The sequence below is a fragment of the Elgaria multicarinata genome, chromosome 1, assembly GCF_023053635.1.
Source record: "Elgaria multicarinata webbii isolate HBS135686 ecotype San Diego chromosome 1, rElgMul1.1.pri, whole genome shotgun sequence".
In the NCBI taxonomy this organism is placed as follows: domain Eukaryota; kingdom Metazoa; phylum Chordata; class Lepidosauria; order Squamata; family Anguidae; genus Elgaria; species Elgaria multicarinata.
Genome location: NC_086171.1, coordinates 139061113 through 139082683, shown reverse-complemented (window position 1 = coordinate 139082683; position 21571 = coordinate 139061113). Strand labels below are relative to the sequence as shown.

General features: G+C 39.5%; 1 protein-coding gene across 1 annotated transcript in view; it reads right to left on the bottom strand.

Moving 5' to 3' along the window:
- WLS (Wnt ligand secretion mediator) overlaps positions 1 to 4064 on the bottom strand; it is a 52250-nt gene extending 48186 nt beyond the window's left edge. Inside the window, exon 1 of the mRNA XM_063137574.1 lies at positions 3751 to 4064. Within this exon, the coding sequence (XP_062993644.1) occupies positions 3751 to 3856 (106 nt within the window). The 5' untranslated portion in view covers positions 3857 to 4064. The remainder of the gene's footprint in view (positions 1 to 3750) is intronic.
- Between the last annotated feature and the right edge of the window lie 17507 nt (positions 4065 to 21571).

The window sequence follows — 21571 nt, the reverse complement described above, 5'->3', positions numbered from 1 at the left end:
AGGAGGAGGAGCAGGGCTAGAGGCTGGGAGTGAGGGTGAAATAGCAAGGCAAAGGTGTAGAGGGGAGAAAGAAAGTGAGGAAAGGGGTTGGGGAAGAGAACAGAGAGGTGAGAGGCTGCAAGTGGGGAGAGAGACAGAGTGCAAATGAGGAAGATCTGTGTGGGTGGAAAACTAATTGGGTGGGCCGGGAAACAACTTTTTCCTTCTCTTCCTGCCTGCCAAAGAGCTAATCAGCAGCAGGTTCAGGAGCAGGAAGGAGAACATGGTGCTCTAACACTTTTCAATTTTTTTAAAATAAAATTTTGAATGGAAGGAGGGAGGGAATGAAAGCTTAGTTGGTTTTGTTGGAGGTCCCCACGAGTGCCTCGGCACTCCATGAGGGACCCCTGCCCTATGGGATAAGAACCACAGCCTAGTCTCATAATGCTTTTCCTAGGTCGAGCTGACCTTGCTTACTGGCAAACTAGGCCAAAAGCAAAACATTTGCTCAGGAAGAGCTTAGTTAAAGCTAGGCCTCTTCGTCAAGCCTATATAACCATGACCTTGATAAGCAAATGCATTTGCAGCCCCCTACACCACTCCATACAGTAGAAATGCTGAATTGAAATGAATACATTAGTTAACTCAACTGCTTCACTGAGGGAGAAGTTGTACTGCAATGAATATATTTCAGCAAGTATGTTCTCTGCTATGAAATTCTCTGCGAGACTCCATCAACCACAGAGAAGACTGGCCGTTGCTGTTTCAACCTGCAGCTCTGTATGTTGCTTGCTTCTACCATATACCGCCTGTACAAGCTTTATAATGAATTATGGGAAAATACAGCAGGAAAATCTGTATCCCCTGATTTTGTTAAACATTATTTGTGTTGTATTGAAAGAATAAGGCTTGTATCATTATTTTCATTTCTACAGAAGCTGTCTTGGCGGTTCACAAAATTACACCTGTGCATTAAAAATGCACAAATACAGAAACCACTAACAAAAATCCTTGTAGCAGTACCTAACAATATTAAGCTGTGTTTACTCAATAGTGTACAGATGAGCAGCAACGAAAGGCATCTCACCCACGCATCTTACTTCCAAACCTTAAATTCTGTCTAGTTTGAAGGGCTCTCAACGTGGCTCAGATTGTAATAGTTCATGGAATTTTATCTAGAAACATCAGCATTCCAAGTAACCAAGAATTTGCAGTTGAATTAGAAAATACACTTCTGAAGAATGTATTCATGGTTTAAACATGCTGAACCAGGAAGCCTGGATTACATTATGGTTGAAAACAAGCAAGGTTATGTAGCCGTTCTGTTTCAATTTGATCTAAATGATCCATCAAGGCACCTTAAATATTTACCAAGCTTACAGAACTTGAAAGTGGAAGACATTTTAGCAAACTAATATTGTGCATTAGGATACAATAAATTTACTTTTGGGTGGGGAGAAATTTAAGTGAAGAGGCCACCCATGCTGAGATCAGGTGAGAGAAACATTCTAGCATCATCCTTGAAATAAAAACCTGTGCAAAGTTTGTTGTAACATGTCTCAGATTTTCCCATAACAGCCTATTAGTGGTGTCTGGAAGACTCCTTCTGGTCTATTCTTGGGAAAGGCCTTAGCAGTAGGAAAAGCATTTTCAAACTGAGAAAGAACAGAAAACTTTGGAGTAGGCTCTTTCCAGGACCACTCACCACCTTAAGGGTTATGCTACAAATCCTCTTTAACTGACTAGTTAAAGGCCATCAATAACAGGTATCTATAGTATTCTTGCCATAATCAGAAGGGTTGGAAATTCCCTGTTCTCCTGAGAGTACTGCTGTTCACAGATAATTGTTTAGAAGGAATTGCCTAGAGCCAGATTTTTTGAATGCTCAGCAAACTTCAGCAGGGTTAGATTTACATAGGTTTCTCTCTTCCTCCTTCTCTCTAGGCATCTGGTATGGAAGCCTTCCCCAACTTGGCTTCCTCCACATGTTTTGGATTTCAACTCTCATCCCATAGCCAGCATGGTCAATAGCAAAGAATGATGGGAGTTGTAGTCCAAAACAGCTGGAGGGCACCAGGTTAGGGAAGGCTGCTTTACTGTAACATATGCTGAAAATGTTGCTCCTTATTTTGTTTTTTAAATTTATTTGCCAGGAAAGTATTCTTTTTCATCTCTTGAATCAACACAGTATGTACAGGTAACTGGGAATGGGATTAATTTAAGAACAGCTATTTCTGAAACAAAGCAGATACCCATTTGGGATATCATCTGCATGTCATGTGTCAACAATGCTGGTGAACTGAGATATCAGAATGAAAGATTCAAGTCTTGGGGCAGCAGGTAACAAATAGTGGGCACCTTTTAAAGTTGGAAACCAGGATAAAATATGCTACCATAGGTTAACATCCAGGTTGGGGGTACTGAAGAAAGTAATGCAAAATAGCATAGAATATTATTTTCACTGTTAATAACAGCTTGAGCTGAAAATGCCAAAAGATTTGGGAAACTGTGCACTAAAATGTTTTGTTAAAATCCCTACAAATTGGGGATCTCTGAAGAGAGGATGATTTTGAGGAAAGCTGTGCCCTGGAAGTAGTAATCCTAAAAGTTCCACACGTTTAAGGGAAAGAGAATTGAAACTCTTTTTCGGGATTCTAGGAGGCAATCTTCCCATATCTCAGGAATGGAGGAATATTAGGGAGACGCAGCGTACTTTATTTGGCTGGGAAGAAGATGGAGAGCATCAAGGAGAAAAAACAGTCATGTCCACAAGGCATGTTTAGAAAGGCTCCTCTACGGAAGCGCTCAAATAAGGCATATAAACCTACATCAAAAAAATAAATAAAAGAAGCTAAAACACTTTAACTAGAAAAAACCAAAGAGAAGTGTGTGTGTGCGCGTAGACTGAGGCTGTTGCTGCACTCATGTTCTGTATATAGGTTTCCCATGGGTAGCTGGTTGATTACTGTGTGAACAGAATGCTGGACTAGAGGGACCCTTGGTCTGATCCAGCATGGCTCTTCTTATGTTCTTAATTAAAAAGCCAAAAGCAAAACTCTTCGCCGCTCCTGGGGAGCGGGCGGGGGGGGGGAGGGAATCACTCCCTCCTACTAAGCTTTCCTTTCCATTCTGCTATAACCCTTCCCCGCCCTTACAGGCTGATATCCAATCTAAAGAGAGGCTGTTTTAGCAAAATCAAGCCGTGCTAGGGGGAAGGAGGAGAGACAAAACAACACTAAGTGGGACACAATGCACAAACATTCCTTTCGTGGGCTGGAGCAGCTCCTATTATTTTATTTGGAAAAGATTAGGTCTCTTCCTGCAGCACAGTTGGAGAGAGAAGAAAGAAAAAGGGGGGAGGAAGAAAGGGAAGAAGGCTGAAATAAGAGTGGAGAGAGACCGAGATCAACTTTTCGATCCAAAGCTTTCTTGCACCAACGAAGTCGCCATGCTTAGATTCGCCCTTCCACTCGCTTCCTTGGAGTAGATCCTGGAACCGAAGTAACTGCCCGCCCCCTGCTACACACAAACTTTTTTCTCTTCTCTTCCTCCCCCCCCCCGGTTTTTCCCCTTTTCTTGCAGCCACTAGAGTGCAGTGGGCACAAAGAGGCCCTTGGCGCGGTGTTTTCTTAACTACAATAGCCGGGCTAATTAGATCATAGGAGCAAGTCAGGGATACAGTAACAAGTCTCCAAACGACAGCAAAGAGAGAGAGAGAGAGAAACCCAAGCGAGAGCCGGAGGAGAGAAAGTTTGCCTCTGGAACACTTACCGATCAGACCTCCCACCAGAAAGGCGATGACTTGGAAAATCAGCAAGATCCCTCCAACAATGCAGAGCTTTTTAGAGCTCATGTTTTCGATAATTGCCCCAGCCATGTTTGCAGAGCTTTCTCCTTTGCACTACCTATGGCGGGTGGCTGCAAAAGTTAAGGCTGGAAGGGATGGGAAGGAGGAGGCAGCCTCTGCTCTGATTGTCCAGGCAAGCCCGGATCCGGCTCTCCCTCTGCCGGGAGCTGTGATTGTGGCCGCAGCTCGGCTGCATGTGGCTGCTTTAAAGGAGCAGGAAAGTGAATCACATGATACCCACCTCCCTCCTCCTCCTCCTCCTCTCCTAGCTATTCAGCAGCAATTGGTGTCAGTCTCACATAGCAGTGGGGGAAAGCCGGAGAAAGGCTGCTTAAATTAACAAGTTGAAGAGGACAGGATGGATTTCCACCACTCAGGGATGGTCTGTCCTTGGTTTCCCAGGACCTAGTTGAGTTTTATGGACAAAACCTTCAAAAGGTTCAACAGATATTGGAAGAAAACTGAGGGAGGGGAGCACGAAGATGTTATTAAAACCATTTTATTACATGTGGGGTGGGGGAGGAAGCAAAGACTTTGAATTAGAAAGGGCAGAATTAGCTACCTTTCCATTCTATTTGATGTAGACTCCTGCATAACTCAGAAGCCTGCTCAAAGGCAAAACTCACAGTAGTATTCTTTTACTACAATCCCAGCAACTGTCTACAAGTTTAAGAGTGTGGCTAGAAAATGGCAGGAGTTGATTGTGTCCAACATTTTCCATCTGGCAATAGAACAGCATCTTTTGGCAGAACACATTCCTCCTACTCTTTTCATTCCCCCATGTCCCCCAATTTACTCCAGAGAGTTGGGGGACCCTCTGGGGGAAGTAAAAGTTATTTTCATGAGCAGAAGATTGTTTGTGCATCATTGGATGTAATCCAGTGAAAATATCCAGTCACAGACAAAATGTCTAAAAACCATCCATCTATTATAAACTTGGTTTAAATATGAGGCATCTTGAAAGTTATCAGATTTCCAGATGTTTTAAGATATGCTGTGGTGTAATTTCCAAACCTCAAATAAACTATAGTATGTGTGTGTGTGTGTGTGTGTGTGTGTGTGTGTGTGTGTGTGTGTATATATATATATATATATATATATATATATATATATATATATATATATGAAGCTCCAGTGAGAAGTGCTGTACAGCTGAACTATCTTATGCATTGTTACAGCTGTGTCGAACAGCAGAATCCCCATTTTTACAAGGAAAGGACTGAGGCAGCAAATGCTTGGTATAAGCTCCCTGTCAAACTTTAGAGCTGGCATTCCCAGTATGACTACATCAGACTTTCATCAAAAGCATTATGCTAAGTAGATATTATTATTTGCCATGGGAATTATTCTATATTATAGAATCTATAGAAAAGGAATGGCAGACTTATGGAAAATGCTCCCGTTTTCTTACTTGAGCACTTAGGTCCACCAACCACAGCCAGGTGCAAAATACTGGCTCAGGTGAGTGGAGGTACACAAAGAAATAAAAAGTAACAGAGCCAAGCTCACAAGTCCTTTTACAGAAAAACCACTCTTGGTCCTCCCCACTTATTTCAGCAACCTAATTTGGAGGAATGGGGAAAGCTGTTTAAATGTTGATAAGTGTTAGACAACTGGGAGTCAGAAAACTTTCCAATCTACTGCAGATCACTCCTTAGATCTCAACCTATTGTCTGCCTACCACTGCCATAGAATGGTTGTGTAAGCAGAAGACAAGGCAATGCAAAACAAACCTTGTAACTTAATCTGCAATCCAATGCACACTTAACTGAAAGTAAGCCTGATTGAGCATAGTGGGACTTCCTTCTGAGTAAACATGCACTGGATGGCAACATTAGTGTTTACCATTTTTTATAGGAGGCTATGCTGTTGAAAGGAAATTGAATTGATTACCTAAATATGCTGAGTGGTCACAGAAGTTTCAAGCACAGGTAGCCAAATATTTTTTAAAGTGATTTCTCCTTTGTCCCACTGTGGAGTTTCCATTTGGCAACAATGGAAGAAAGAAGTCACTTCAGGAGGAAGGATACCTGGGACACAGCCCTCTGTCAAAACGTTATGCAGATATAGAACATGTTTTAGCTATGGAGACCCAGACAATACAACATTTGCATTTGTGTAGCATTCTTACAGTACACAACCTGTATCTTTTGCAAGTCCCATGATACTGTTAACAGTTACTGATTAAAGTTCAGCTCTTCCAAGAGCTCTGCATTTATGGACGTCTGCTGGTTCATCTGAAGATTCCAGTCTTCAAACAAAACAAACACAAAAGCCCACCACTAAAGCCCTATTTTTAAAAAAGGATTCATAATACCCTTTTGCTGCAAATGTCTTGTAAACTGCTATATTAGGATTGCCAACTAACCAGAAAAACATATTGGCATGCTTTGTGCCTTTAACAGCAGCTTCTTATCTACAGAAATCAGGATAAGCTTTTTAAAATAGGCAGATATGCATTATAACTAATAATGTATTTGCTGTAGGCAGAGGAGGAAGGACTGATAAGTTGTCAATCCTATCTCATACAGACAAAAACGTGCAGATAACCTTTTCTCATCTCCCTTTTATTTTATTTAAAGAGTCAAGATAGTTGTGTTGGTCCATGACGGAGGGGGTGGGGGAGTCAAAATCCACAGCAAGGCAATAATTTTACTGGGATCCATTAAAATGTCCCAAAAGAGTCTACAAGTTTTTGAGTTCTACAGAACTCTTCATGAGGTTAGGCTGTAGAAATAGGGAATGCGGAAAGATGAAGAAACAAAGAACTCCACAGTTTAGGGCAGAGGTTTATGGGCATGACATCCGATTTAGACCAAGTCTCAATATGCAGATTGTAAACTGGATGAATTAGTCATTGCTAGGTGTTGTGGGTATCAGATTTACCTAGGATTCTGGGACAAGAAGCAATGGCTAATCTCTTTTTCTGAAGGCATAAAGGGCTGACTCTTACCCAGATTTGTGTCTTGTCTTGGGCAAAACAAAGATTTCTATTCCATGCCTACCACCCAAATTGGTCCGTCATGCAGCTTACAATCATAAAAGAAGTTGATTAGATTTTGTCCATTTTAAAACCATGTTAAATTAAAATTAGATAAATGAATGGAGGATAGGTTTCTCACATTGGCTAGTAGCCAGGACAATTAATATTCTTGTTCTATGTAAATATATTACACCTACAAATACATAGCGTGGCTTCTTTAGAATTAGTTTCACCTTTGCTTTTGAAAACACTGGAATTTATCTCAGCAGTCAGGAAATGGGTGGTTCTTTGCACTATTTAGTATTATTTTAGTCCCATAAGTAAATGAATGATTTTCACATTGGTTTATGAAGTATATCTTTCCAGCAATTAAGTTTTCCTGCATTGTCTAAAGCAGGGATGAGATTATAGTGAGTGTTTGTATCTCAACAAAAACTGTTTGGGGAAGCTCAAAGATAAACAACATCCAATCAGGTTGCTGGTGCCAGGCTAATTTTGAAAGTCCAGAATGATTGGGGTTCCCAGGTCCTTTAAAAACCTCTGAAGCACAAGAAGGGAAATGTCGCACAAGAAGAGATGAAGTCACTGTGCCACTTGTCTCTTTGCCCACTTCTCTTCACTATCAGCTGTAAGAGTTTTGCTACACTACAGCCAAGACGAGAAAGGGCAAAGGGACCAGTGAGGAAGAAGACAAAGTAACTATTTATTTATTTATTACATTTTTATACCGCCCAATAGTCGAAGCTCTCTGGGCGGTTCACGAAAATTAAAACCACGAAAAGCATAAAAACAACCAACAATTTAAAAACACAAATATAAAATACAATATAAAAAGCACAACCAGGATTAAAACCACACAGCAACAATTGTAATAGGTTAAAATATAGAATTAAAACAACAAAGTTTAAATTTAAGTTAAATTAAGTGTTAAAATGCTGAGAAAATAAAAAGGTCTTCGGCTGGCGACGGAAGGAGTACACTGTAGGCGCCAAGCAAACCTCTCTGGGGAGCTCATTCCACAGCTGGTAGCCACCTGCCTCACTTCCTTTGGCAGGGACTCACGGAGAAGGACCCCTGTAGATGATCTTAAGGTCCGGGCAGGCACATATGGGAGGAGGCGTTCCTTCAAATAACCTGGCCCCAAGCTGTTTAGGGCTTTGAATATTAGTACCACCATTCTACTTTTTGTAATCCGCCCAGAGAATTTTGTAAACCGCCCAGAGAGCTTTGGCTATTGGGCAGTATAGAAATGCAATAAATAAATAAATAATAAAATAAATTCTTTTTAAAAAGGGGATAGGTGCTATTTCTGGCAACTCCAGAAGAATTAAAGATTTAGGGTCCACACCTGTTTTGAAAATGCCTACCTCCTATCCCTCACTGATTAATCCATGATGAAAAGCTAAAATCCAAGTGATATAATGTATTCCTGAAATCATTATCCTAGAAATTCTCTTTAAAAGGAACACAACAAACAATTTCACTGTTGTTCAGGGGTTGGGCAAAAGGTAGATCTGATTCTACTAGTAGATCTATGACTGATTTGCAGTAAATTAGCAAGGATTTCCAACTTGCAATTGGTTAACAATAACAGCAACAGAATGACTTCGCCACACACATTCTAAAATTCTGTTTCTGAAATGAAGGAAGTTTAGGGCAATCAGGAATTAGATTTTTCCATGTTCAGTTCAGATACTGAAAGCAAATTTGTGAGTTCAGAGTTCTTTTATTCTAAGTGCACATCTTTTGCATGAATGTCCAGCTGGTGAATATCAGGGTTCTAGTAAAAAAAAAAACCCCAACGAATTAGACCCCACAAGTCGGACGTCTGCCCATTCCTGTTATAGCTAATTGTGAAACTCACAATGCAGCCTGAAAGTAGCCTCTTTCAGGATACAGTTTCCAAGCAAGAAAAGGGTGTTGGCCTTCATTAAGGCCAATAATTTCATTGTAAATTTTACAGAAGAAGGATTGTATCTTAACAGTGAACTACATGGTAAAACTGAAAGACTTCACTTCCTAATCTCTCTGTTACATGGGCTGAATGAAACATGCCAGGGATAAATTGAAAAATTCTTCCGTTAAATTCGCTCATTTCCTGATACAGTAGAAATGGGCTAAAATGAGTTTTCAAACTCCTCCACCTTTGCAGGATTGATACCTTTCATAATAATATAGCCTTAAGAGAACTGGCATTAGGAAGTGTGACAGGATTTCACAGTGTGGGGATGCATTTGTTTGGGGAGATTTGAAATGCATTTCTCTGCTGACAGAAATAAACGCCCTGTGAAGAAAGAGGTGGCCTAGAAGGATAATGATGTGAACACCCCCTGCTGCTAAGAATATGAACAATCCATTCCAAGGCTTTGTGCATTTTACTTTATCTGAGCTGCCAATATGATTGTTACTCTTTACCTCTTCTAGCAGATTCCTCCAACACACGTTATCTCACTCTTGCCTCAATCAAGCCACAGACAGTTCTTGCTCACCCAAGCTCCAAATATAGAGACATGCTGGATTATTTGTATCACTCCTTCAATTTAGCCTGCCCAAATGGAAATGTAGTGGAGACTGAACTGACAGCAGTCTATGCTAAAGGGGAGAGTATTACAGGTTGGTGGTAACTTCATATATTTTGTGCTTGTAAACACACACACACACATTTTCTCTTCTTCCTAAGTAATGGGAAGTCTTACAGAAATCAGGTTCCTTTAGGGGTTGGAGCACTGGGGATTTATGGGCATCTTAGTAGATGTTAGTTGATTATACATTTACTGGTAGAGATGCAACATTGAGGCAGAATCATCAGACTGCTCCTCCCCAGCCTGTCCTCCCAGCTCAGCAGACAAAATTTTAACTCAGCCCCACATCTTCAAGTCCTGCATTTTTTTTCTGGGATGATTCATCACGCCTTCTGTATGACTGACCTTGCCTTAAAGCACAATCCAAAACATGTGTTCTTGAAACTATGTCCCTCCCAAGTTCAAATGAGACTTACTCTCTAGTAAGTGTATTTTGGATTGGAATCTTAGTAGATACAAACTTTTAGACAGACAGTTTTCCCAGTGATTAGGCATGCCCTTTGGTACGGGAGATGTGCTGATCCTTGCTAATCTAAATAGTGCAGTAACACTGCAGGATTAGTGGGCTTAGTGAAAGTGGCAATATCTGAACTCATACAACTTTATTGCTCTCCCCTCACCCACAAAAATGCTTCCTACACTTCCAGGTTAGTTCTAGAGCACATAACTAACACCGTGGGAAACTGTTGTCTGCCTCTAGTTGCAGACCTCACCCAATTAACATGAATTGTACCACTTAATCAGTGGATTCCACCTGGCACTTCCTCAGTTTATACATGCCTAAAACATCTGAGGAAGAACTAAAATGGGTACAGCTAAATATCACCCCCCCCACACACACACACACAGACACCCAATCACACAAATCTTTCTCTATAGAACGAAAAGTCCCAACAACAGACAATGCTACCACACTTCTAACCAATGCAGTGGCTCTGATGTATTCTGAAATTTCACTTTGATAACTCTAAAGCTGAAGAAGAGTTCAGTAATATGTCCAGTGGTCAGGGCTGCAGTGCCTGGCATAGTTCCTTCCCCTTCCCCGTGTCTAGCAGAAACAGAGTAATGCAAAATAAGTAAATATGTAAAACTATGCTTAATTTGAATAATTTACACAGTATATGTTTTTTCACAGAACTGAACTATTTTGGAACAAGGTATTCATAGCCCTTCATAATAACTCTGCACTTTATTAAAAGTGGTCCTCAAAAGAAATCTTTGGAGATAGCACATATGTAGGTACTTACTTTATAATTTTACTGACTATATGAGATGTATACAAATCTTTCTTTTTAAAGAGCGAAATAGAGAATTAAAACTATCTTTGAATGTCAGTTCAGGTGTCCATGCTAATGGGTGGCCATCCAGTATTGTGTCCAGCAGTGCTGCCCTGGTTTGTGGTAATTGCATGATGCACCATTTACAAGAAGGAGGCTTCAGTCTACACATGAACAGAATGTGGGGACAGATTGTGCCACTTCAAGCTGCAGGCGGGGATGTCATTTTTCAATTTTCTCCCATGTGCAAACCTTTGTACAAGTAAAATATAAAGAAAAAATGAATGTAGAAATACTGCATTATAGAAAAAGATTCAAAGTATTTTTCCAGATGTGCTATATTTCCATTTGCAGGTAGGGTTTGTTTTTTTAATGCAGCAAAGCATTAAAAATGTGATCTCTTAACTGCAGTCTGAAGTGGTACAGTCCATTTATCACCTCAGGATATTATCTCATTCTCACCTTTTTGATACGTATCTGTCCATTGGCCTTCTGATTCCAGTTTGGATCCAGAAATTGGCTGCTGGAGCATGCAGCTCAGCATACAACCCGGTCAAGTATTTTTCATTATATGCCCTTTCAATGCCTTAACTCCTTTCTCCACTTTTACCTGTCACCAATAGGATATCAGTCCACATTCATGTTGTCCATAGTCCTACAAATGTGTGTGCTCCAATCTGAAAAAATTGGGATAATAATACCAGCCTGCCTTAGAAGTTACACCCCACAGAATACACCGGGGGTTAGTTCGACATAAATGTGCATAAGATTTTCTTCAAGACGACAATCCTGTGTGAACTTGCTTGGGAATACCTTCTATTGAATTCATGGACTCCTGTGCACTTTTTGCTGCATTTATTCCAGGCTGTCATATTTCTCCAATGTGATGCTAGAAGTGTTCTTGAGCAATTTCCTGGTGTTTGCCTAAAGAGATATGCTTCTATCTTAGAAGCAGAATTCCTGCAACTTTTTTTTTTTTAAAGTTAGCAGTTTACCTGTTGTTTCATCAATGCTAAAATCTCCTTGTGGAAAAATGGCTATAAAATTTAAATAATGATTAAATAACAAGGTGAGACATGCTTAACCCATTCTCTTGCATGAGTATGTCATTCCAATAAAGTCAAATCCAAATGTTTTAACTACTACTAGTAGTAAAGCTTTATTGTTTCAACCAATGGTTACAACAAGCATAATAACATCAATGCTAAAACAAATAATACATCCTGCAAAGTCAGAAATTTTGCTCTATACATTTGGGCTGTAGGAGTGAAGTTGGCCAATGCCAATATGACAGTCTTGTTATTGCATGTAAACAAAAAGTATATTCTTTCTGAATTGGACCAGCTGGACTTATTCTTAAAAAACCAATCTAAAGATTTAGAACAAATTTGAAAATAGATAGGGCAGTAGAACAAATAGTGAAGCAGATCCTCCACGTTGCCACTACAGCAAAGGCAGAGTGTCGAGGGACAAGGAATTTTATTAAAATGCCCTTCTAGCACTGCTGTTTTCATTTGTTGCATCTGTAATTGTGCAAGGGCTATTAACTATTAATTTTTTTAAAAAAAATGTTTTAACTACAAAGAAAACTCTAAGTGTTTCTTCTTAATACAAAAGACTTCAAGGACATTCAACAAAAGCCTTAGTTGTTTGCCTTCATTAATAAAGCATTGAATCACAAAATACCTTTTAAATTACTGTCATAAAATATGCATAGTGCCATGAAATAAGCTAACACTAAAACAAAAACATAACAAAATACAGCCCTAACAAAGTTAAATGAGCTAACAAAATGTCTTGTTTATGAAGTCTGGCTTTGGGGAGGTAACATGACTGGAATAGTTAGACATTTATGCATAGCTGAACTCTGTCGTTGTAAAAAAAGAAGAAGAAATCACTGGCTTTAATAAAAGGCATGATTGCTCTGGCTTGTCCACAATGCAACAACAAAACAGAATTGAGGCACACAGGGAAAACAGACAGGAAATGTTCAAATAAAGGGCTGTAGATCCTGGCCAAACCTTAATAAAAACATGCCACGTTCTCTATAATAATATAATGAGAGTGATACCACTCAAACCACAAGGATATCAAAATAGCTTTCATAAATGAATATTTCAGAAATCTTTACAAATTTTTACAAATATACAAAATACAGGCACAACAACATTATTTCACAAAGCCTGTAATAGATGAATTATTCATATGAAGCGTCTTTTTTATATATAAACAGAAGTCCGGTTACTATGCTGTTTCGAGGGGTCTTCTTCAGTATAACACTGAAAAGTAATTCAAAAAACCATACTCAGCATTTATAAGCAATAGCATATTATTATAGAAAGCAAACAAAACAAAACAGTAATTATTGGCCTCACCCACTCAGTTTACAAAAGGAGCCACGGCTACAATAGAAAAAAAAAACCCTCCAGGGTTTATCTAAAGAAAAAATAATGAAAATGTATCATTATAAACCATTCACAATCTCAGTAAATGATGCACAGCCATGCTGTAAAAACTATCCAAGCTTACCACCATATCATTTATGTTTCCTTAAGCCGATAATAATGCTCTCAGTCCTTTAGAGGGTTTTCAAAAACGCGCCCAGATCTTATAGTGTAGTTCAAGTGATTTAATTGGCTAATAAAATGACAGCTATTCCTTGCTTCAGAAAGAGAATGCAAGTGCATAAGGATGACTCCTGAAAATATGTGAAGGCAATTTTAAATATAAGAGATATTCTGTCACAAGAGTAGAGAACCTCTGGTCTTTGGGGTCGTCCATCCAGCCTATGGCCTCCTCTCTCCCCAGCCCTACAAGAAGACTTTTTAAAAGGAGATAGCAATTTTAGAAAATATAATAGTATGAACTGTTGTTGGTCTTTTAGCAGTTCTGAGAATCCCCATTCAGTATTGCAGCCATGTTCTGCTAAGTAGAACCCAGCCACGGAACAAAAGCTGAACTCCCAAGCCTTAATGTTAGTGATTCTCACTACTCTTTGGATTAGCATCAGCTTTATGGAATTTCTAAGGACTAGGTGGCCCATCAAATGCATGCTTGAGGCTGGGAACTGATTGGAATTGATAGAATTTTGAAGAGCATATCACTAACAATATGAAGGTGAACAATAAAGAATTATTTAAATATATAAGAAGCAGGAAACCAATTAGTGAGGCAGTTGGGTTGGATGACAACAGAGTTAGTGCATTGCTAAAGGAGGATAACAAGATTGCATAGAAGCTGAATGAATTATTTCCATCTGTGTTCACTATGGAAGATGTAGGACAGATACCTAAGCCTGAATTGAAATTTTCAGGAAAGGAGCCTGAGAAACTGAGACAAAAGATGGTGACAAAAAGTGGTGATAAAAGATTTAGCTCTTGATCTTATTGACTAATCAAAAGCTAACAGGTTTCTTGAGACCTAGAGATCTTAAAGAACTCAAATGTGAAATTGCTGATCTTCTAACAAAAATAAGTATGTCCCTAAGATCAGTCTCTGTACCAGAGGACTGGAAAGCAGCCAGTATAATACCAAATTTTAAGATGGGATCAAGGCAAGTTCCATGAAACTATAGGCCAGCTTTGTTCAACAACAGTTTCTGGTAAATTAGTGGAAAACATTGTTAAACATGAAATTAGTAAGCATATAGGAGGACAAGCAATGCTGGAAAAGAATGAACATGGTTTCCACAATGGTAGGCGCTGTCTTAGTAATCTTTGAGAGTGTCAGTAACTATGTGGACAAGGGTGATCTGGTAGACGTTGTTTACTTGGTCTTCCAAAAGGCTTTTGACAAAATCCTGCACCAAAGACTCCTGAACAAACTTGGCAGTCATGGCCTAAGAAAAGGGGTCCTCTTATGGATCAGTAACTGTTTTAAAAAAACAGAAAGCAGAAAGTAGGAATAAATGGTAAATTCACCCAATTGATGGATATTAATAATTGGGATCCCACAGGGTTTTTATTGGGACCAGTGCTTTTCAACGTGTTCATAAATGATTTGGAATTAGAAGTGAGGACTGAGAAGGCCAAGTCTGCCAATGACATCATAAGGGTGGTTAAAATAAGAAGAGAATTGTAAAGAGCTCTAAAAGGATTTCTCCAAACTGGGAGAATGGGCATCAAAATGGCAAATGCTATTCAATGTAAGCAAGTGTAAAGTGATGCAGGTTGGGGCAAAAATAAATAAATCCCAACTTCACATATAAGCTGATACCAGTGGTGACTGACCAAGGAAAAGATCTTGGGGTTGTGGTGGACAGCTTGATGAAAATGTGGACCCAATGTGGGGTGCTGTGAAAAAGGCGAATTCCATGTTAGGCACATTTAGGAAAGGAATAATGATAAAAAAACTGCCAATATCATCTGCCCTTATGCAAATCTATGGTGTGACAACACTTGGAGTACTGTGCACTGTTCTGTTTACTGCATCTATAATGGGATACTATAGTGTGGGTAAAAAAAAAATCAGAAAATGACAACTAAAATGAAGAAATGGCAGAAGCAACTCAAAGGGCTGAAGGTTACAACATCTGGGATTGTTTAGCTTTTAAAAAGTGAGTAAAGTGTACAAGTAGAGATGTACAAAATTGTGCATGGTGTGGACAAAGTGGATAGGGGAACATTTTTCTCCCTCTCAGAATACTAGGACCCAGGGTCTTCCCATGAAAGTGAACGGTGGGATAGTTTTGTAGTTTCCTGGATTTTGTGTAGTTTTTCCCCATTCTAAAAGGTTGAAATGCTTCTCCTAAGACTTACTTACTAGTAGTAAGAGCTTCGTTCTAAAATACGCTGGTACCTTTGGTATTTAGGCTACTCACCTTTTTCTTTGGCTTTGTCCCTTTTGCCTTCAGCCCCCTCCACCAATGGAATGCAGCACCCAAGAGCTACTTTGAAATAGTCCTTGTGCTGAAAGAGGTTAAACACCCCAGCTCTAAGCAGATATCATGCTGCAGCATGTGTGGTTGTACGGCAAAAGATCACACTAACTATATAGACTCTGTAAAGTTGCAGACTATATGAGATGTACCTATGCAAATACTGTTGATTTGGGGTTTGATTGTGTATTTGCATTTCAATATTATTGTTACAGATTGTGGCCAAGCAAATAAATTTAAACTCTATATTGTTGCTATGACAATTGAACACATTGTTTTGCAAACAGTTAATGCTTACAGAAGTTCAGGAAATAACTGTAAACTTCAAAACCGAAAACTTGATTTCATTCTGGTCATTTCTTCTAAGCAAATTAAAATCAATCACACCCTGTCTCAATAGTTATGAACAAACCGATGCCTCCAACAACTAGTTTACATATCTGATACATCTCAGAACTCAAATGAAAACTTGTGAATTCAAGGTGAATTTGAGTTCTCCCCAAGTATAACCCAGGAGAGGAGAACAGGGGTAGAGTTACCAGATGAGGCCAATTCGTTCTCTGGAATGTAACAGCACAAGTAACAAAGATGGATACTGACAGGGCTGCTTTCATGTAGCAACTTTGTCTGTCACCAGCTGTGCAGCAGAAAGAAAAAACTCTCTAGAATTCACAACATTCCCTCTCCAACTAATCCACAGCTTTCCTGCTGTGTGTGAATGAATAGTACTAGGTATTGGTAGCTGTGGTGCAGGAGATTGGCAGATTTCTTTGGAGTGCCCTGAGGTGGAAAATGATAGAGAGAGCAAATAACCAGCATGCAGTGCTAAAGTGCTGTAATGGACCCAGGTAAAGAGAAGCCAGATCTTGACTATACACAATTTACACCCACCCACAAGTCCACCGGCATATAAAGACAGAGTCACCTGTCACATTCAGCTTTAGGATCCCTGCATGTGAGGCGGGGGGACTACATAGAAAAGGTGCCTCTTTGATCAACCCTAGCGAAGATACACATTTAACATGCATTGATCCAAGATGTGTTTGCAAGCTCTGGGCATCTTAGATCATATGGGAAGAGCAATGTGTACTAAGAGCAATATGTACTAACACAAACTGCACTGGAACAGCAAAACCAACTCTAAAAAGCCAGCTGTTACAACTCTGCCACCTTCTTATACCAAACTCAATTCCTCATTCTCATATGCAGTTTCTATTGCCTAGGAACCCCTTCAAAGAATGCTCAGGCTGCAACAACCAATTACCTTTTCAAATTCTTTCCGAAAACTTAACTCTTTCACAAAGTTCTTCTTTTAACTCTTCTCACTCTACCCATATTTGCTCTTGCACCCCCTTAGATCTTTCCTTTCCCTCTACTTTGCTTTTACAGAACCTTCTTGGGCCAGATCTACACTACTGCTTTAAAGCGCTTTATAACAGTTTTGACAACTGTGGGGGCCCAGGACACACTCCATATACAGTTGTCAAAACTGTTATAAAGCACTTTAAAGCAGTAGTGTAGATCTGGCCCTGGTTAAGCTTCGTTTGTAAGCAAAACTAGAGAGAGGTGAATGTTTCATTAGGATACATGCAAATCATCCATTTCCACTTTTTTTCTTTATATAATACATTTTGACTATGATCCTCTTCACATTTAAATAATTTGTATGTACACACAAATAACTGCACACAGAGCAAACAGTAAGTACTTGATCTTGCATTGTAACAGCAATGGTAAAATAATAATTGGCAAATAAGAAAATTATTGGAGACACTCTAGCCATTGCTAGAAAACAAAAATTCCAGTGACCATTGTTATGTTTTTTATACCACTGTGAAGAAACTGATTTTAATGAGGTAAAATGTTTAATGAGTTTATATAGTGCGTAAAACCAGAGCTGAAGATGAAGGAGTTAACAGTACAAGGGGAAAATGTGTATCTTTTACTTGAGGCACATTGTAAACAAGGGTGTGCTGGTGGAGTGGCAGTTACTGTTACCATTGACAGGGAAATATGAAGACAAGTTTCTGGCTTGTATATAGAATGGTTGGGTCAAAATTTGTACCATCTGACTAGAATATAGCTAAACATGTCTATTGGTCCTGAGTTTGACCAGAGGTGGTGTGATAGAATGTTGACTATAACAAAGCTGAATGACTGGAGCCAAAATATAAGGAGCCATGGAGAGGCATCAGGAGGGGTTCATCTGAGGAAGTTTGCCTGGAAGAGTGTCTTCAGGAAAGTCTAGAGAAGACAGCAGCAGCAGAGGGACCAGAAAGCCAAGCTGAAAGCAAGCAAGGCAGGATCAGAAGAACCAGCTGGTATGGAGAGAAAGACTCCAGGAACACCCTTGAGGGATAGCAGAGGATCAGAAGAACACCAACTAATTGTGGAGGTCTGGAATCAGTCCACCTGTTGGAGTAGATGTTGGGTTATTGTGCCAGAACTTTTCTCTCTCTGTAACTCTGTTTGTGCTCAGAAACAAACACACATCATGCAGGTCTTACACAGCAGAGCTGGTTTATTTTCTTCAGGCTTCTGTGCAGTCCAATTCAGATCAGTTCAGATCAGCACACTGAGGCATACACAGAGAGCAGTGATCATAGAGCAGTGATCAGTAAGCAGTGATCAGTTCCATTTTACACAAGTGAGAAACTATATACACATCTTACACAATTGTTATCTACATTACATACAGCTGTGATGAGGCTAACTTAGAATCTTGGCAAGGTTCCCAGAACAGCCTCTATCTCAAGGTAATTGCCCACAGATAGACTTTCTCTGTTTAACCCTGAGATAGCCATACACACACAATTTTAATGACTAAGCAAGTATTTCTTTTCATATACTTAACAGTCCTCCTCTTGCGCATGTTGTTTAAATTGTGTTACAATCTGAGACCCAGCTTTAAAAGCATCTCTTTGTGTTTTACCATTGAACGTTCCACCTGTCCTTCCTCATTTTGTTTTACTTTGAATACCCATTTACTGTTAATGGCTTTACGACCTTCAGGTAAAGGTACTAGCTCCCACGTTTCATTTTTTTCCATTGTTCTGATTTCCTCTGACATTGCTTCATGCCAGCCCTGAGCTTCTGTAGGTTCCATCTCCTGAATTTCCTCAAATGAAGTAGGTTCATAGGCTATTAGTAAAGCTCTATGAGAAACCTGTTTGCTTTGGTATTCATCTGAGTAACGAATTGGAGCTTTGCGTTCCCTTTCTGGTCGCTTTGGCATAGTTACAGGCATAGTTTCCTCCTTTACAGTTTCTTCCCCCTCCCTCTCTTGCTGAGATTGTTCAGGAATTTCTTCTGTTTCTACAGCTTTCTGTTCTACAGGCAAACTTACATACTGTTTTGTTTCCTGCATTTGTTCATGAAAAACTACATCTCTGCTCACAATTACACTTTTGTGATATGGAGACCACAAACGATAGCCTTTTGTTTGTGTATCATATCCCAACAGTTTACATTCCAAACCTCTCTGAGCTAGTTTTCCTGGTCTGTTTTCTTTCTGAATATGAGCAAAACATTTACTTCCAAAAACCCTTATATGTGACACTCTAGGTTTTCTTTTGTAAAACATTTCATATGGGGTTTTTTCATGTACAGAGTGGTAAAGCCTGTTTAACAAATAATTTGAGGTGGACAAAGCTTCTGCCCAGAACAGATTAGACAATCCTGACTCTTTCAATAGAGCTCTTAACATGTTCTGCAAGGTTCTGTTTTTCCTTTCTGCAACTCCATTTTGAAATGGTGAATATGGAGCAGTAAGGTCATGTTGTATACCCTCATCACTGAGGAATTTTTTAAATTGGTTGCTGAGAAATTCACCTCCCCGGTCCGTTCTTAGATTAGCTATAGGTTCTTTAAATCTATTTTTACTCCACTTAACAAAGGCTTTAAACTTTCCAAAAGTTTCACTCTTCTGTTTTAACACATACACAAATCCAAATCTACTGTAATCATCAACAATAGACAAGAAAAATCTGTTTCCTCCTTGACTTGTCTCAAAAGGACCTGCAAGATCTGCATGAATTAATTCAAAAATTCTTTTTGTTGTTCTCTCACTATGTTTTGGAATGTTTGACTTATGACACTTGGTTTCACTGCATACATTACATTCTACATAGTTAGAACATGGTTTGATTTTCACCCCTTCACACAATTCTGGAATCTTAGAAATTATTTCATAGTTGGCATGACCAAACCTTTTATGAGTTAAATGGATACACTCTTGGTGTGGTTTGCAATTGGCTATTGTTTTTGTTGTGACTTTGCTGGCCACAACTTCATTTTCTGTACAAGTATTAATCACATACAAAGAATCTTTCATTATTCCCTGCACACACACCTTGTTTCCCTGTTTTATAGTACAATTTTCTTCAGTAAAACAAACCTCATACCCCATTTCTGTTAACTGAAACACACTTAGAAGGTTTGTTTCTAATTCTGGTACATATAAAACACTTTGTAGTTCAACTCCCAGACAATCAAAATATACATTACCCACACCACATATCTGGATTTTTGTTCCATTTGCAAGGGTAACACACTTTTGCTCTGAAGTAGAAGTTTCCAAGGTTACAAATGAAAGTTTGTCTTTTGCCATACTTATTGAAGCCCCAGAGTCCAAAAACCAAGGATTCATTGTCTCTTTGACTCTTGCTAGAAGACACTTCTTTGTTGATTCAGCTTCATTCATGTTGTTTTCTTCTCTCCACTTTGCTGTCAACAGCTTTTTCTTCTTGTTGTTGCAATCCCGCCTTAAGTGTCCTGTGGAACCACAGTTAAAGCATTTCCTTGCCTTTAATGCAGCCACCACGTCAAAAGTTTTATGGCTTTGTTGAAATTCAGCCACAGGAAGTTTAAGGCTCTGTTGTTTTGAAGCTTGTCTTCTTTCATAGGTTTCCAGTAGTTTTCCAGCTACATACTCAAGGGTTAAATTTTTCTCCTCTTGACTTTCCATCATGGTGACAACCGCGTCGTACGATGAATCAAGACTTGACAAAATCACATAGACTTGGTGTATAGTTGTAAACTCCATCCCTCGTGCCCTGAGTTGATTGAAGATTTCTCTCATGCTTTTCAAATGGTTTGACATAGACTCCCCTGGTTTCAGCTTCATTCCATACAGTTTCCGGGTTAGAATTATTTTACTGCCCGCTGTTTCTCTTTGATATACAGCTTGTAGCGCATTCCAGCACTCTTTTGATGTATTCAAAAACTGAATGAAGGAAATTTGAGAGTCTTCCACAGCTAATGCAATAACTGCCATTGCTTTTGCATCGTCCTTAAACCATTTAGCATTCTGTGGATCTGCTCTATCTGGTGGATCCTCTGTGACTACATACCACAGTTCAGCCTGAATCAGATACATTTGCATTTTGTAAGACCATAATGCATAGTTAGAGTCATTCAGCTTTTCCAACAATTGATGCAAACCAGACATATTAGCTCCTGCCATTCCCTCTGCTTTAGGAATTGGTATCTCACCGTCCTCCTGCTCAGAGTCCTCCTCAGAGTCAGCCGACTGAGATTTTTCCTCACTTTGCAGCACTGGCTTTAGCTTGATGTCTTCCTTCATCAACAGTTTTCTGTTTTAGCAGACTCCTGGTTCTGGTTCTGATACTGCACCGTTCCCATCAAGTTCTGGTTCTTCTGCCTGGGTTAGGCTGGCGTAGGCTTCCTGGACTGGACTGGGCCCATAACCTTTGTTGGGTTATTGTGCCAGAACTTTTCTCTCTCTGTAACTCTGTTTGTGCTCAGAAACAAACACACATCATGCAGGTCTTACACAGCAGAGCTGGTTTATTTTCTTCAGGCTTCTGTGCAGTCCAATTCAGATCAGTTCAGATCAGCACACTGAGGCATACACAGAGAGCAGTGATCAGTAAGCAGTGATCAGTTCCATTTTACACAAGTGAGAAACTATATACACATCTTACACAATTGTTATCTACATTACATACAGCTGTGATGAGGCTAACTTAGAATCTTGGCAAGGTTCCCAGAACAGCCTCTATCTCA